At 40.3% G+C, this 17,357-nt stretch overlaps 2 protein-coding genes across 4 annotated transcripts; both read right to left on the bottom strand.

Annotated features, from left to right (window-relative positions):
* Positions 1–703: 703 nt before the first annotated feature.
* On the bottom strand, positions 704–4,639 carry ccna2 (cyclin A2). Of its 2 annotated transcripts, XM_049586584.1 has the most exons (9): positions 4,571–4,635; positions 4,011–4,458; positions 3,042–3,300; positions 2,773–2,879; positions 2,386–2,609; positions 2,078–2,282; positions 1,850–1,963; positions 1,341–1,474; positions 704–1,239 (listed from the first exon to the last, which is right to left on the bottom strand). In XM_049586584.1, the coding sequence occupies exons 2-9, from the start codon at positions 4,230–4,232 to the stop codon at positions 1,188–1,190; spliced, it is 1,317 nt and encodes a 438-aa protein (XP_049442541.1). In that variant the 5' UTR covers positions 4,233–4,458; positions 4,571–4,635; the 3' UTR covers positions 704–1,187. The 2 variants fall into 2 exon arrangements, with proteins under 2 accessions (XP_049442541.1, XP_049442540.1); XM_049586583.1 differs by having other exon boundaries at positions 4,011–4,639.
* Positions 4,640–6,723: 2,084 nt separating this feature from the next.
* Positions 6,724–16,518, bottom strand: bbs7 (Bardet-Biedl syndrome 7). 2 transcript variants are annotated; one of them, XM_049585594.1, is made up of 19 exons: positions 15,513–16,518; positions 14,169–14,234; positions 13,994–14,056; positions 13,727–13,902; positions 13,433–13,619; positions 13,227–13,299; positions 13,027–13,134; positions 12,780–12,910; positions 11,542–11,626; positions 11,251–11,353; positions 10,811–11,003; positions 10,597–10,671; positions 10,421–10,486; positions 10,111–10,250; positions 8,962–9,126; positions 8,736–8,845; positions 7,709–7,812; positions 7,398–7,521; positions 6,724–7,200 (listed from the first exon to the last, which is right to left on the bottom strand). In XM_049585594.1, the coding sequence occupies exons 1-19, from the start codon at positions 15,546–15,548 to the stop codon at positions 7,067–7,069; spliced, it is 2,139 nt and encodes a 712-aa protein (XP_049441551.1). In that variant the 5' UTR covers positions 15,549–16,518; the 3' UTR covers positions 6,724–7,066. The 2 variants fall into 2 exon arrangements, with proteins under 2 accessions (XP_049441551.1, XP_049441550.1); XM_049585593.1 differs by having other exon boundaries at positions 10,421–10,489; positions 15,513–16,517.
* Between the last annotated feature and the right edge of the window lie 839 nt (positions 16,519–17,357).

Raw genomic sequence — 17,357 nt, 5'->3', positions numbered from 1 at the left:
ATATCTTTGGGTTGTGAGCAAAACAGCACATTTGATGACGACATCTTGAGCTTTGGGAAACACTGGCTACCATTTTACAAAATTTTGAGATTTCATAGACCAAACTACTAAATAAACCATTAAATTGACAAATTGATTGAAAATTGTTAGCTGCGGCCCTAGCTAGCAGACAGTGAATCCTCTGCACTGAGCATCAAGGCTGAAACTAAATTACTAAAGTAAGAGATATTCCATAAATTAACAAAAATTACCAGTCAGATTTTAACAATGCAATGTCAGAAAACGAACCAGTTCTAAAGCCTGTTACTTTAATACTTCAGCAAATTACCTTCATAATTCACTGTCCCTTCGCGTCAATAGAACAGTTTAGCCTTCAGTGTTCAGCAACAGCTTAGATTTATAGCCTCATATGCCAGGGTAATTAGATGCACATAAGGTGAGGCACTCTAGATCAATAATCCATCACAGGCATGAAATTTAAACTAAGCTCAATCAAGACCCTATTTGACCCTTCTAGGCAAGTAGAGATTTTGTGCACATTTACTAGATTTCCAGACCTTAACAGAATCACTGTTCTGTTAAATTTTAAGTTTCCAAACACTCATGTAATGTGGAGAAACCATGAAGAACCAAAACTGGTCCTCTGCTGCCCCCAAGAGTCCAATGTGACCATAAAATGGAAACATGAAGTCTTACTTTAAATGAATTTTATTTACAAGAGCCATATTTTACAGTGCAGATGGTGCTTTAAAAGCTGTTAACTTAAAAAGACACCAGTGTAATGAGACAGCTGACTCCATTACAGACAAAATGTACTTTAATCTGCATCCCATGAGGTCAGCAACAACTGCTTGATTCAACCTTTTCAAAACAGGTTCTGGGATTGAGTATGTTCACAGGTCTATTAGAGTTTGAAACACTGTAGCTCAAAGCAGAATGTACAGGGTGGTGATTTTGTCTGCGATTAAAAGTCAACATTAAAATTGCTTGATCAACCAACAACTGTAGCGTCTGGTATGAATGTCAGGATTAAGCATATAAAAATACCTTTTTAAAAAAACTCTAAACATTGTGCTACTCCAAGAAGAGCAGACCATGTCCTTTGAAATCGTGACACCAAAAAAAAAAAAAAAAATAGACCGACAGGTGTACAAAACTCTACATGGACAAGGGGAGGGGGGAGGATGTTAGTTCAGCAGCAGTTTAGCCGGAGCGTCGATGAGGGAAACTTCAGAGTACCTGGAAAAGAAACTGTTTCAGTACATGTATGCCAGATTGCAGAAATGTCACATGAAGTCAATGCAAAGCTACTAATTAAAGTTTAGTAGCAGCCTACTTACTTGGGGCCCTTGTACTTCTCCCGAACAGACTGCTGCGCATGCTGAGGAGCATTGAGGTATGTGCGGTGCAGATCTTCGACGCATGGCATCAGATCTTCTAGGGAGTAGCCAGACATCTCCGTCAAGGACTTGGGCTGAGGAGGAAACGACTGGAGTCAATATGCTTGTTTGCACACGTCACAGAAGCCCACCGTTTGCAATTCAGAGGAAACTGGACTGTTGTCTGCAAGTTTCAGACATTAAATTTATTATCTTGAAAGGGTCTGAAAGCATAAAGTTTAAGAGTGATTTTTGGACCAAAAAATTCAAGCGTTGCAGGTTAGTACAAAGGCAAGTATGTGGTACTGGCAAAAATATTTTAATATATTGAATACTTTAAGCCCAGTATTTATGAAACTGAATTAGGTCATTAAGATTTTAAGGCCCTGCAGACACCATATAAGGCTTTGACAGAAGCTTGCACAAACATCAGATATTTAAAATGCAAAATGGCTCAATCTCAGACTTACCCATGAGCCACCAGTCACTGTGTTGTTGGCCAAGACGTAGGCCGCTGCAGCTGTCTGTGATGGGAGGTACTTCAAAAAGGGATCTGAATCAACAAGACTGAGCTCCCCAAGGTACTTAAAAAAAAAAAAAAAAAAGGAAGATTAGTTATAGATCTTTACCACAAAATGTTTTGATACAAGTGTCCACATGGCATAACCAAATGTATAAACACTGTCCTACAAGCTCACCATTGCCAGGCTCTCCACCTGTTTGTTAACCGAATGGTGGAGGAAGTACTGGGTGAGAAACTGGTTAATGGTTGGTGCTGCCAGATCAAAGGAGAGCACTTTAAGCACCAGATGCTCCATTCTCAACACTTGCTTCTTGGTGTAGGTGTCGTCTGTGATGTAAACAAACTCTGCCACCTCAGGGGGGTAGATCTCTTCAAATTTCCTGCATGTGAACATTTAAATGGTCAGTTTACACAGAAGGAAAGGCAGGTTCTAACATATGCATTGTAAGCTGAACAGACTGAATATAAATCTCGGCTACATACGAAGCCAACAGCATGGCAGCAGTCCCGACCAGCTGAAGCTTCCCCCTCAGGACAGACATGGAAGAGAGGAAGCGATCGATGTAGTTTACAGCCAGATAAAGTGTCTCATTCTGGAGCTTGTACTCTTCTCCGACCTCGACCAGCCAGTCCACCAGGATGGCCCTCATGCTGTTGGTGATGTCAGGCTGCTTCTTCATGTAGCCTGCTTTCGGCCTGGTTTTTACCTGTGGCGCATCAAAAGTACGTTACTGAAGAAATCTACATGCAGAAAACATTCAGATTAATGCATTTCTAAAAAGCCAATATGAAGTAATGTTATAACCTGCATGACACAGCTGAAAGAATTTTAGAGGCAAGGTGCAGTTAGTATTTCACTGAATTTCTCACCTCCATCTCCTTCAGGTAGGCGTGGATTTCAGCAGCATATTCTGGGACCTCATTTACATTGACTTGTTTTTCCTCTCCTTCAACCACAGACATGTCCATGGGAGAGTCTGAGCAACAAAAGGTTAACATTTAGCACAGTTACCTCATTACACAAAGAAATTATAGTCTTCATCTACAGTTTCTAGAAAGAATAAAAGCTTGATTGTAAATTAACAAAATTATAAAGGCCATTTGTCATTTGTGTTATGAATCACGTATTCACAACCCACCAAAGCTGACATCCATTGCTGATGGCATGTCGATGGTGGCCAGGGGCTGTCGGAGCCGTGCCACAGCATTGATTGTGAGGGGAGAATCTTCAGGGATGGGCTTGGATCTGACAGCTTCGACCACCTGCTGTGGCTTCTTGGTGCAGGCTCCATCGGGCTCGTCCACATGGATCTGGAATGAGGGCTGCTTGGCTGAGGGCTTCTCTGAGCAGGTTCTGCCAAAATCTTCATTTTTGCAGGACAGGGGCTGCGATGACTCCTGGAAGCAGAAAACATGGTCTATTCATTTGTTTATTGTCCCACAAGAAGAATGTTTTGCAGTAAAGCAGCAAGAAAACACCTCATATGACAGTTATAGTTCCTAATATTACACAAACAATACTATTAAATGTTCATGTGTTAAAGAAAATAACCATGGGGATAGAGCAAAGTGGTGCCTTGTGTGGGAAACAAAGAGGCAGTTTATTTTGTATAAAAGTAATTAAGGCACGAGAGTGACATTTAACACTTAATCTGTTTGCATTCCATTTTAGGAACCTGCATTTATGATGTTAGAAGTTTTGGGTGTTTTATGCAATACCTAAATTGTGTCTGTCACTAGGGAAGGCGGGAGAACACATGCACAAAGCAGAAAATTAAAACAATAACCACAACACATGTCTGGAGTGTTTAATTAAAGCCGTTGAATACTGCAGTGAATGTATAAAGTGTAGCACTGATGGTGATATTAAAATGGCGGACAATCTGGGTAACAGAAGTAGCTACATTTATAGCTACATTTAAATACATAGGCAAGTTCTAAAACATTAAAGAAGGTTATCAATGGCAGTGAGTACCAACATGAGAGTTACGTTAGCTGGCAACAAGGTAGCTGAAAGGAGTTGCCTCCAAAAACTACAATAGCACCCAGCTTCGTTACAGTCATCGTTAGCAAACACTAGCTCGAGCTAGCCGAGCTATGTAACTGACCTGCTTGGTGCCGCGCTGGTTCTGGGTTTTGCTCCGCTGGTTTGTCTGCAGGGCTCCCAGGACGGTTCTGTTGGCCGCTTGTTTCGGTGGAAGGTTTTCCTGGTTCTCGTTTGAAGCAGCAGCAGCTCGGGCTTTCAGCGAGCCTCTCAGTCTTGACAGCATATTCTCTTGGTTGTGAATCTCACTAGCCGCGCTTCCCTGTCCTCTGTTAGCTCCTGACATATTTCCCTTCACACACACAAAAACCCGTCTTCTCTCGCTCTACTTGGACACTACAGCTCGAGTGCGCTCTCGTGCAAACAGGATATATTAAAGACGAGTTTGAAATGACCACATAAGTTATGGACGTTTATATGGAGGCTAGCATTAGCGGCTACCTTGCTGAGGAGGAATCGCTCACAGTCAAAACTAAGCAGTTGAGATGGCAACGACTCTTGGAACTGCGGTGCTAAAATAAACAGCAGACAAACACAAAAGCAAAGATGGCGGTATAAATCTACAGAAAGGTTAAAGGTGTTATTAAGTCGCCATACTCGTGAGTTGCGGAGTTTACTACCAACCTGCACGCAAGCCAGCTAGCCTCGGTCCATTTACACAGAAACATGCAGAGATCAAGATGTTGCTTTCTCTCAGTTCAAGTAGCCCGCGAGGATTGAAATGGGCCAATCACAGGCCCCACCGGCGGTGACGCATCAGTTGTACGGGAGCCGGAAGAGCGCAATCTTCACTTGATTGCAAATTCAAAACCGGTTTGACACATTTAAACGTATAGTCGCATATGGACAAAGGTTTGGGAGGAACAGCTGCTCGGGGATGATGTCGAGCACTCAGAGCTTTTACTTAAGTATTAGTTGTAACAACGAGTAACAGTACTGCACTCAAAATAAGTATTAGCAGCAATAAATACTTAAAATGTAAAAATGTAAAAGTACTTGCATTATTGCGTAGGCTCATCACTTTAATGTTGCAGCTCATAAAGTTAGAGCTCATTTAAATTACTTTATATGCTGCTGGGTGTCTTAATCTGTAATAATACATTAGAATTTATTAGTTGATTTATATTTTGTATTAATAATCTGAATATGAAAGGTAACTATAAATAGCAGTGGAGCAAAAAGTACAGTTTTTATTAATTTTATTTATTTAATCAGGAAGTCCCATTGAGACCACAAAAATCCACACTAAAACCACAACTATTCAAACATAGTGGCCTCTCAAGAAAATCAAGCACATGTCTCTATCTCCACATTCTTTATGATGCCCTTAAATTCATCAGTGGAAATAAATGATTCTAATTTTGTATCTTTTTGGAGATTGTTCCATGTCCATGGTGCAGAGTAGGAGAGTGCAGCTCTCCCCAGATCTGTTAAAATCCGAGCTACTAACCCCACAGTACTGGCTTCCAAAATGTAGATGAGTAGAAGTTTAAAGTTGCATAAAATGGAAAGTTCCTCAAAATGGCACTTAGATGCAGTACTTGAGTAAATGTACTTACCTACATTTCACCACTGGTTTACGTCACAGATGCAGACAATACAAACACATCTGTTTGGTAATTTAATTGGCTCCAGCCACAGATGATTCAACAGGAAAACATTATTAGCAACACATCATACTAGCTTAAGTATTTCTGGTTATTTGGTAGTTATAGTCTTTTCATCTTTTGTCAGTGGTGGAACAAGATTTCAGATCCTTTGCTTCCTCTACACCACTTTAATGTTGCAGCTGGTAAAGGCAGAGCTAATCTAAATTACTTTATATACTGCTGGGTGTCTTAATCTATAATAATACATGATCATTTATGCGTTGTTTTATATTTTGTATTAATAATCTAAATCTGCAGAGTAACTAATAAAAATGACAACATTGGCTTCCAAAATGGAAGTATAAAGTTGCATAAAATGGATACCTCAAATTTGTAATCAAATACAGTACTTGAGTAAATGTAATTAGATTTCACCACTGGTTTACTTCACAGATGCAGACAGTACAAACACATCTGTTTGGTTATTTAATTAGCTCCAGCCATAGATGAAAAACATTATTAGCAATGCAACATACTCTCTGAAATATTTTTGGATATTTGGTAGTTATTTGACTAATAAATGCAGTCAATTCATCTTTTGTCAGCATAAAAAAAATCAGCTCCTTACATCCCCTTCTTTGGTAAAAGTAAAAATACTACAACATAATACACACAGAAGTCCTATATTGAAATTATCACTTAAATATATCAAAGAATTATAACCAAAATGCATTTAAAATGCTTATTATGCAGCATAACCTCTGTCTCTGATATATTATTATATATTATTAGCATTTTAATGTTAAGTGTTGGTTCAGGTGGGGATCATTTTGCCCACCTTGTAAAGTGTTAGGTGGTTTAATCTTTGACACTACATCAAATACTCAAATAAAGTACTTAAGAAAATGCAGTTGCTGTGCCAACTTATTTTTGGTGCTTCAATTAAGTGTCAAGAGGATAGAATTACAAAGAAAACAAGCATAGTATTGACTTGATTTTGATTTACCAATCAAACGATTGCAGACAACTTGAGCATGTTCTGTTAAAACACATAAAATAAAAAACTCAACATTTGTCACATATGGTTTGTGGTATCATCTGAGCTTTTCCTTTCAGTAGAATTTAATATTCTCAGTCATATTTGTTCACTACACTTTGCATCAGCCCCTTGAATGACAAATCTTACAATGGTTATAAATAAGCTCTAATCTTTATTTCAAGTGGAGGGTCTCACTGTGCTATGACAGATATATAAAAACACACATTCTGTGGAACTGGTTTATTTGGTCACTGAAATTTTGCAACTTTGAAGTGGTTTATTAATTACCACCTTTTAATGCTATCAAAATATATTATAAATATTAAATATATTATACACCATAATTAGGGCAAACAGTATCTAAATGACAACATGACACTGACACTGCTACAGACAATCATAAAACAAAACTTTTGTATTTACAATACAAAAATAGCACAGATAGAGACGCTCAAAGACATTAAATAAACACCCTCTGATCTACATGTGATCTCACGCCTCGTTGAAAAAGTCTAACAGAGAATTTAAGTCATAATTATCAAGTATCTCCAGCAGCGAGGACACCTTGGTTTTCACATTCTGGCCTTTGAACTTGAATTTGTCGATGAAGAGGTCTGTGATCATTCCTACAGGAGAGAAAAGGTAATATTAGTTACAGCCAAACAAGCTCTACTTTATAAAGTCAGGCTCATAAATAAAAACAGTACTTTTGGGTAACAGAGCTCCTGTCTCATGACTTGAGCAATGAATGACAAATATAAAAAATGAATAAAGATACATAGAGAAAAAAAAAAGCTATGGTAACGCAGTGATAATACAGCACCATAAAGCCTCTCAAGATGCGCTGGCTGCTTCTTGTACTCCTCGAGGAGATTAGTGGAGTCATCCAAGATGTCACGATACTCCGGGATGAGGAAGTCAGCGTTCCCCTCGTGAACCTGAAGCTCCTACCAATCACAAAAATCAGAGAGGAGGTGGGGTGGAGGTAAGTAAGTGAAGAACATATGAACTTCCCAAAAAGCCTTTCAACAGCCCAGAAAGAATGACTGAGAACCTGCAGCGTTAAACAAAAGGCAGCTTGTGGGAAACAAAGACGATTCAGTTTCTGAGTGGACACGATTAACTGATACTTACTTTAAGTGCATCAATAAGCTGAACTTTTCTAGCCAACAACAGCTGGTACTCCAGCTTTGGATGGATCATCTTCAGAGTGTGGCTCACAGAGTCGTCATTGATATCTGGGAGATAAACAAAACAAGCCCTGCTTAGACTGAGTGCGTTTTAGCAGCCTGGGGCGGCTTATTGTAATGCCAGACCTCAGACCTGGAAAAAATCATTCATGCATTCATTTTCTCAAGACTTGATTATTGTAAGATCGCCTGGGTCTGGCCCCTAGCTACATATCAGAAATGTTGACCCCATATGAGCCAGCTCGCAGCCTTAGATCCCCGGGTGGGGGACTCTTGGCCATTCCAAAGTTGAGGCTGAAATCTAAAGGTGACCGTGCTTTTGCCATCAGGACCCCTTTGGAACAACCTGCCTGAGGAGATAAGGCTCACAGATTCAGTAACTTCTTTTAAATCACTTCTTAAAACTCACTTTTAAAGACTTGCCTTTATGTGATGTCGTCTATTTTAGATTTTAAACCTTATTTCTTATCTGTTACTTTATTTATTTATTTATCTTAATGAGTCTATCTTTTTGTCCTTCTCGTCGTCATTCTTTCATTTGTATTTATTCATTTATATATGTCATCCTTTTGGTCTTATTCTCATTTGCCTTTACCGTGACATTTGTGTGTTAAATTAATTTTCATGGCTTTGCCCTCTATTATTCTCGTTTTATCCAATTTGATCTTGCTTCTGTTTTGCCTGACTTTTTCTTGTTATTCGCCCGAGTATTCCGCTTTTTGCTTTGTTTGTCAAAGCACTTTGTAAACTCTGTTTTTAAAGGTGCTATGTAAATAAAGTTATTATTATTAATGCTTTTCAATGACAGTGAGGCGTTTTGCTCATTGCTTTTGCTTTGCTGAGCACCTCCTTTTTTTCTGATGGCAGACTGTCAAACTGTCCCCAACTCGTCCTAAAATAAGCCCTGCAGCGACCATCATCCAGGAGAAGGATGGGATTTAATTTACTTGTGATAGTGATAATCCACCTACCATATGAAATGTTCAGGTTGATTTTCCTCTTGGTGGCTTCTTTAGAGAGAACATCACTCAGTATGGAGATGGTAGAGATGTTGTCTGACCTGAAGTGACCCTCCCCTTTGCTAAAATTACAAAACAAAATGAAACAAAACAAAACAACAGTTGTCAGTTATCTCATAATCCCTACAGATGTATATGTAATCCTAGAAGAGCCTTTCTATTATGTGCCTGTATTTACCAGTAGGTGGCTTCAAGCTGTGTCCCAAGAAAAGTGTTGTGGAAATAGAAAGTGATGCTCTCTCCTGCTGGTGTTTTCTCAGGCACCTCTGGCAAACAGAAAACCACCCAGGAGTGAATCTCAGCAAAACTGAACTGTCCCACCAGACTGAGCCTGTTCATGGGCCTGCAGGACAGACAGAGAGACAAAGTAAGAGACAAAGATGTTCTGTAAAATGATAATCGTGAGTAGATAAAACCACATGATTGCATTTTTATGACAAATCATTCAAAACAAAACTTCTCAGCAACCTGTTGGCATTAATATTTTAGAGGAGTCTTTTAAAGATGGATCTTTACTGGGACGACTAATCCAGCTTTTGGTGTGGGGCGGTGTTTTTAAGGTTTTCTTTAATAAAATGTAACAATTAAATACTATTTTTAGTAACACTTAATGTGATATTGGCTGTTTATATTATAATGCCTACAATCAGACTAAAGCCCTGTTCGCACAGGCCTAGTATTACCTGGGGAGCTCTAGCAATTTGTAGTAATTGCAAATGTCACCTGTGATCTTAATCCAATGTGAATCCATGTCCGTAGCTTGTCAATTTAAGTTCCCGTACACATGCTGCATCTTTAACCACCTGGAAAATGCAAGATCACACGCTGGGTGCTTCTCTTTTGTCTTTTCTGTGCCAGCTTTCAAGAGTTCAGCAACAGATTGCATCTGAGGTTGATAACCACCCTGAACATGCACCGTATCATAGACTATCAACCTGAAATTCTGAGTGCAGAGCTGATCTTCTTCCCGGCACACTATGTGTAGGCCTGTTGTCTGTGGGACAGATGTAAAGCTCTGCAGCCCTGCACTAACATGAGCAACTTCTCCTCCATATTTATCACAGACTGATATTTATGGAAGAAGGGAAAGAAATCTACCAGCCGTGATCGGTTGGTCCTTGTCACATGACATGCAGTGCACACTACTGCGTTCCAGTGGTTGAACTCAGTTTATCTCAGGGCACAGCCGTTGCGCCCAGAAAAATAGGTGCTCAGGAACACGTGCGTGCTGTGACAGCATCGCTCAGGCGTTTGAGCGCACCTGCCGCGCTTCTACATTGATTCAGGGTGCAAAAAATACAGCATGTGTATGGCCTGAAGTCATCACCTGTCTTGGTCGATAATGTGTGTCCGCTGGTGGAGGGACAGGGGTTTGATCTGGTACTGTCGGACCTGGCATGTCTTGGGTTGCAGTCTGGGGGTAATGTAAGCCTGCAGGGTCCCATACTGTCCCTCGATGGATCTCACCTACGACAACAGTCATTATGGATGAAACATTATTTTCCTGCAGTGCATCATCGAACACAAAGAAATGAAAAAGACGAGTGGTACAAGAAACAGCCGAGCGCTCTCTGTTACTCATAATTACACAAAGGAAGGTCCACAATGGTGTTATATGAGTAAATGTGTGGTGTTACCTTGAGCTCGAGTCTTGTAGTGTTAGCCTGGCATCTGTACGTGGCTAGGAGGAAGTTTCCATTAGGCTGCTGGAGACAAAATAAGAGAGTCAGACCTCCGGGAGCAGCAGCAGACTCATAACTTTATTTGTGAAGTGTATTCATTTTGTGAAAAAGAAAGAGTTCCCACAGCTCACCTCTGAATCACATTCACTGAAACTGACAACAGCTGAATTCTTATCCACATCCAGCAGGTCTATGGGGACGTCACTCTGCACAGGAATTTATCTTTAAGTTACATTTTTGAATGTTCATGTCTCCATAATGGGATTTACAGTATGATCTATTCATTTTTAGGAGAGACTTCAGGCATCAGAGGCTGTAACAGCGGTGGTTTAATAATGAGCTGACCTGGAGCAGCAGATTGTCGATGGCAGTCTGCACCTCCAGAGTGAGGCTGTAGCTGGCATCATCCTGGCAGAGTGTGAACTTGTCATTGATGCTGAAGATGGGCACAGCAGAGACGGCTGTGCTCGACTGGGAGGTCTGCTGGTACTGCTCACGGCCCTGCAGGACTTTGACCTGCAGCTGCTCCAGCTCTGCCCTGAAAGGTAACAATAAGATTTCTCTTGATTTTGAATGGCGCATCACACAGGTGTTGATTGTTCCCTGTGTCAGCCTCTCTGCAGCTTCTGGTAGTATCAAGAAGTCGCTACAGGAACACTTGAAAAAAGAAGCTGGGACTCAGAAAAAAACTCTATATGGACACTCAGCCTTACATAGTAAGATAATCACATTAAAGGCAGAAGTACAAACTGTATAGTGAGGAATGAAGCACTTTTTGCTGGTACCTGAGTGCCTCCACTTTGGACTGAGTCTCCTTACTCATCCTGACCTCGTCTCCAGGGCCGGCCTCAGCCTTCTGGGGCTCAGTGGTCAAACCTGTCACCCATCCTGAAAAAGGTAGTGACAGTGGTAACCCATACTACATGTGAGACAGTCCCAGAGAGAACGATACATCTCTAATCAAGTATGAAGTACTGCAGACAGATGGATAGTTTGACAGAATAACAGACACATTTCCTTCTCTGACAGAAAATGTGGGAACACTAGATGCACTGTTTTTAATTTTTTCATCTAACCTGTGTAAGTAGCAGTCAAGACCTCATCATAAGACTCCTTCCCCACACAGCCACCCTGGATTGAAGTGACGCTCTCTGACAACACCTGAAGCCAAAAAAAGACAGGAAACTTTGGCCATCAATCATCAGTATCAATCCTCTAAAGCCCCGTTCAGACCAAAATATGCAGCGAGACGAGTTGAAGCAGCCAACTACTTGCAATGTGCTGTTCTGTAACATTATAAAAACCTGCAGGTTCACACCAATACAACTAGATGAGACAGTGTATCTCTATGTAACAACTCTCTGTACTCCTGTTCTGATTTGCAGCTTTTCAGGCTTATTTTGTGGCTGAATATAATTTGTAGCTTCTTAAAATATGAATGAGGATAGTGATAGTGAGATACTGGCTACAGCTGCATCTGTAGTAGTGATGAAACAAAACGAGCATCAGATGGACTGTGTTCATAATATATATGCCACAAAATATATAAGTAAGCAGCGGCAATTAATCAGTCAGTGAGAATGTGTGTGTGTGTGTGTGTGTGAGGGGGCATATGCGCATACAGCGAGCAGCAGCAGCGACCCACCATTGGACAACGGCACACCATGAGGACAAAAACAGAGGGCTCAGCAGGGACGGAGCACCTGCAGCAGCAGGCGAACACGCCATCTGCGGTCATTTTGACTTGACCGGCAGACTTCACTTCAAGCCAATAGGCTGCGGAAACAGGTGACATGCTTTATGTTCTAAAACGAGCCGCTAGCAATTTGGCCAGCGGAGTTACAGGTGACACCATCAGATGGCTCGAGCTGAGCTCAGACCGGCCAGTTCACACTGCTGCAACTTTTCTTGTCCTGATTATTTCGTCTGAACTGGGCTTAATACACAAAATGACAATGGGCTTGGGCATCTCAGAAAACTTCAGTAATGTATTAATGCACAGGGAAGAATATAACTAATACTATCAAAGAGCATAAAAATGTAAGTTACTGTTTTCTTATAATGTTCAGAGACACTGGCTTGAATAGACTTCAGTATGAAAAAGCAGGTTTGGATTTTCTAAGATGGAGCTGCACAGTATGAATGCAGCAGAGTGTGGCTGCATGATCAATAAACTCATATTTGAATCTGTGGCTAAACATTACAATATATAAATTGGTATCTGATTGGAATTTACAGCAATTGAGCCAAGTGGGATATAAATCAGAATAGTAGATTCTCCATATTTGATGAGTTGTGCTGGGCATAAACTCACATGCTCAAAGCGTAACGTGGGCCCATTGGTGCTGTCAAAACCATAGACCTCAACTGTCCCGTCATCTCTGCCCACCAGGATGTCGTTCACTCCGTCTCCAATAATGTCATGAGTGTCAATGCAAAGAATTCCTGAGGGGAGACAGACAAGTGTAAATCTAAGATTATATATTAACTTATATATTACTAATTTGTATTCAATTGGTTTAAACGTGCAAAACCTTCACATGATCATGTACACAACATACCTCCTTTCTTTTTGTCATTGTCAATCTCCCATTTGGTCGCAGCTGAGGACTCATCGATCTGGACCAATCCTATTTTGCCATCCGTTGTTCCGTAGAGGATTTCCTCTCCTGTAAAGAAGTCACTGATGTTATTTCAGATCTGAGCTGTATAAGGCAGTCACATGTCTTATTGTTCCCAGCACACACAGCACAAAACTTGCCTCCATCTTTGTTGTACTGTTCCAAGACAGATGGAGGGCCAGGGACTTCAATGTCATAGGCGAGCTCAGACCCCTACACACACACACACACACACACACACACACACACAAAAAATAACACACAGAGTAATAAATCTAACATAATTGTTTGAGGTAGAACAACTTAGTGTATCAATATTAGAACAGTATAAGTAGTCTTGGTCTACCTGCAGGACTCTGAGAACCCGATCTTGGCAGGCCAGGACTGGGATGAGGCGAGTCAGGTTTTCTGAGGACAAACATGTGATGTCATTGATTTTGTCTCCGGAGAGGTAGTAGTCTTGGTCCTTGCAGTCACAGTAATGGTTGTAGATGTAACTTGCACACACAAAGAGGTCAGCGCCTGAGACGTGCCTGGAAAAGAGACGACCAACATCACTCAGCACAGTGAAAATCACACAGTTCTGCATGAGTTAATAAAGCAGTGTAAGCCAACTGAAAAGGTCAGATGTGTTTCCTACATGGCATTAATGCTCTCAGTAAGGTTGGCGTCAAAGGTGAGGAACTGTTTGCCTTTCTTGGTAAATCCTCGGACCTGAGAACCAGAGCAAACGAAGATCTTCTCCTGAGGAGTTCCTGCAGCTCCTCCAAGGTCCATTCTGGCTATTTTCTGCCCGGGAAGTGTTTTAAACACGGGCTGAAAGAGAAGAGTCAACTTTCTTCTGTTAGAAACTGAAATTCAACACACTGAGATCAAACTGGCTGTATAATAAATTAAGGACACTCACCACTGCTTCTCCCTTCTTCATCCCAAAACATGTCAGTATACCATCATGATCAGCAACAGCAACCTGAAACAAAGACACAACCATGATGCTTTGGTATGTAATTAAAAATACAACACACTGCATCAAACTCTAATAAATCCTGATGAGGCACAGGCGTTTCTCTGACAGATTTTACCTTTTGGGTTGCTTTTTTTCCCAGTGCTGGAAGCAGCCTCATTGTTTTCTGGGATGTCACACCAACCTGTGAGGACAACGCAGAGGCAATTAGGCCCTAACATACACATACAGTTCATACTACTGTCCACTGTGTCTTATAGATAATTCATATTTAGACCACTGTCTATACAGCACATGTCAGATCTATAGTGTAACACTGTGTTCATATCGTCCAGCTGTTAATTGTGTATAACATCTGCTCATATATCTGTTCATACTACTTATAGTTTAGTTTCTGGGTTTTCTAGTTTAGTTTATTTGATGTGAACATCACAGTAGCATTAGAGTTGTATATTTATGCACAAGAACCAGATGTGCTGTGTTTAATGTTTGGAGCAAAAAGCTATTTTGCATCACCTGTCCACAGGAGGCTTTTAAATATCAAAATATTAAAAAAGAAAAAGCATTGACGAGAACGTACACATAAAAATCATCAGCAATTCAATACACAACATTCATTAACAAATACCACAATATATCCACAAGGACACATCCATAAATAAACACACATAATCCATCCCCAAATCCACGAACAGAAATATACCCATACAAAAACCAAACCACTGGTGTGTCTACTTTGATATTAAGTGTGAGATCAATGTGTTTCCTCTTTTAACCATGGTTTAATACCTCTATTAAAAACATGAAAATTGTGTTGCATTTTCAATTCAGTTGGTAGACAGTGCCATAGTTTTGCTCCTTTAACAAAGAAAACTGGCTGTCCAAATTAGGTTTTGCATAATGCAATGTGACAGTTACAGTCTGTTGAAATCAGCGTGTTGACTCTACTAGTGTGCTGGTGTCTTGTAATATATTAAACAGAGAGGGAGAATGGCCATGTGAGCATTTAAAAATAAGCTTAGAGTTAGAATACCTTATGAGGCTTTCAGAGCTTAACATAATGTGTTTTTTCAAGATGCGACAATGGGGCCATCTCATTGAGTCTCGTCCATAATCTTAACTGTCTGGTTATAGAATTATATGATGGGTTTAATAGCTGATTGAGAGGCTTGTGACCAGGTAGAGATGCATAATGATAAGTATCTACTGAATTCATATATACCCTTTATTGCTTGTTATCAAGCCTGTTTATAACTCGTGTTATCACTAGGCGTATGTACATTACTCAACTGCTCTTTGCACTTCTGTTTAGATGCTAAACTGTACTCAGTGTCATGGCAATCACACTGAATCTAATTCAAATGTATCATAACAACAATTGACAAACAAAATCCAATGTCAGAATTAAAGACATAAAAGAGCATCATAAACCAAACACACCGCCGTCTGTACTTGGTGTTACCTGAATATAATCCACTCGATTAAGATGGATCTCCATCGTCTGTCTTCACTGGGTGTCTTCTCTTAGAGGAGGAAAGTATGGAGCAGTTCCTCCACGTAGGTTATCAGGTCAAAAAACTACAGGGGTCATTAGTTACAGTCCACTTTCTGCTGTTCACAACTTTCCATCCGATTTAAAGGCGACAATAAAGGCGAAGAGAGACTGGGATTATCTAAAGCAATGAGATTAGCTCTACGTGCTAACATTAGCTAGCAAGCTAATTGGCTAACACGATTTATTCGCACGTCAAATGTCCTCTTCGCTTGAACAAAAGCTACAGAGCGACGTCACAACACCGGAAGTGAATAACTGTTTGTATGTTTTAAACCGGGATTTCAATGCCTTTCAACGCGAATATTAGTGAACGTTAGGCAAGATCTCTGAAACACCCAGGACCAGATGAACGCAGTAACCGTTGTCGTTAGCAACGCTGCTGCCGCAACAAGCTGTGATGCCATTGGATGAGACTGAACGTTCGAGATTGAAGCTGTGTTCTGATTGGTCATCTCGCAAAGACGCTCTCACTGTGTTCATGTAGTGTCAGAATAACGGGAAATGTGAATTTCTGACTGGAAAATTCACTTGAACAAGTCGGAGAGTCGATGAAAATGATTTAACAGGAGTTGACGACTTTTGTCAGCCTTGACAGTTAAGACAGTCAAATTTTGTGCTTGATTAGGAAACAAAAACTTGGATTTTGTTCTCAATATTGTGTTGATCTTGGGCAAGTTTTTCTCACACATAAACGCAGATAATAAAATTAAACCAATGAAACTTTTCTTATTTTATAGTTGCCTTGGACTAAACCCAGTTTGACCCACTGGAAGAATTAATTAAAACTCTTGATTAGGTCACTAAACTTCTTAAAGAGAAGTTATTTACTACACTAATCCATGGTTGTTGTTGTTGTTGTTGTTGTTGTAGTTTTCTTAACACACAAAACGTGTTTTCAGGTAAACATATTTGAGACATATCAATTTAAATTTTATTTATAAAGCCTAATATCACAAATCACAATTTGCCTCAGAGGGTTTTACAGCATACGACATCCCTCTGTCCTTTGGACCCTCACAGTGGGTAAGGAAAAGCTCCCCCCAAAAAACATTGAAGATATGTATATATGTTTGTCTATATAAGTACTGTATATACATTATTCTATTTTGTTAACTAATTACCTATCTTACTGTACTAATACTGTTTTTCACGTAGGTTCATACAGTTGTTAATTTCATTCACTGTGCTTCAATTGTTTTGGCAACACATGTCAATGGTAATGCAAATAAAGCCTATTGAACTGAATGGGAAAGCCTTTATATTGTTAGTTTAACCTCCCTGTTGTCCTCGGGTGGAATTTGACACTTTATTAAACGTTTTTAATCAGAAAGCTGTTTTATTCTTTCATCTGCTTGCCCCAAAACAACATGGATGGTTCCACACTACACCGTTTGCATATAAAATTCATTATTTTATCAATTAACCAACAGTGCTGGTTTATGCCTTGCTGGTTCCAGTTATTTCTGTACATCATAACCTGTCAGGGGCTATAGAGACAGACACCATTCATGCTTCACACCTATGGGCAATTTAGAGTCACCAGTTAACCTAACCTGCAGGTCTTTGGACTCCCTGGGAAAAGAAACCCCCACAGAGAACATGCGGCACGGGGCTCGACTGCTTAACAGTACAAGCCAATGGAAAAATCCCACCAGGGGAAAGCATTGTTTTTCCTCCAGGTGGACGTGACGTCACGGGAGCTTCCCTTTAGGATAATCCTCACGATCCTGCTCGGTAAATTTCATATATACC

This window comes from Epinephelus fuscoguttatus, linkage group LG9 (genome assembly GCF_011397635.1).
Source record: "Epinephelus fuscoguttatus linkage group LG9, E.fuscoguttatus.final_Chr_v1".
Lineage (NCBI taxonomy): Eukaryota > Metazoa > Chordata > Actinopteri > Perciformes > Serranidae > Epinephelus > Epinephelus fuscoguttatus.
Note: the sequence above shows the minus strand (reverse complement) of the source record. Positions and strands in the feature narration are given on the sequence as shown.

What these genes read in the sequence shown, in the direction of transcription:
- ccna2 (XM_049586583.1), bottom strand. Translation starts at nt 4,232, where the DNA reads ATGTCAGGAGCTAACAGAGGACAGGGAAGCGCGGCTAGTGAGATTCAC. An exon ending in ACCAGCGCGGCACCAAGCAG is followed by an intron (nt 3,301 to 4,010) that starts GTCAGTTACATA and finishes TTCTGCTTCCAG; the next exon opens with GAGTCATCGCAGCCCCTGTC. An exon ending in GAGAAGTACAAGGGCCCCAA is followed by an intron (nt 1,240 to 1,340) that starts GTAAGTAGGCTG and finishes TTTCTTTTCCAG; the next exon opens with GTACTCTGAAGTTTCCCTCA.
- bbs7 (XM_049585593.1), bottom strand. Translation starts at nt 15,548, where the DNA reads ATGGAGATCCATCTTAATCGAGTGGATTATATTCAG. An exon ending in GAAAAAAAGCAACCCAAAAG is followed by an intron (nt 14,057 to 14,168) that starts GTAAAATCTGTC and finishes TCTTTGTTTCAG; the next exon opens with GTTGCTGTTGCTGATCATGA. An exon ending in GGGTTCTCAGAGTCCTGCAG is followed by an intron (nt 13,300 to 13,432) that starts GTAGACCAAGAC and finishes GTGTGTGTGTAG; the next exon opens with GGGTCTGAGCTCGCCTATGA.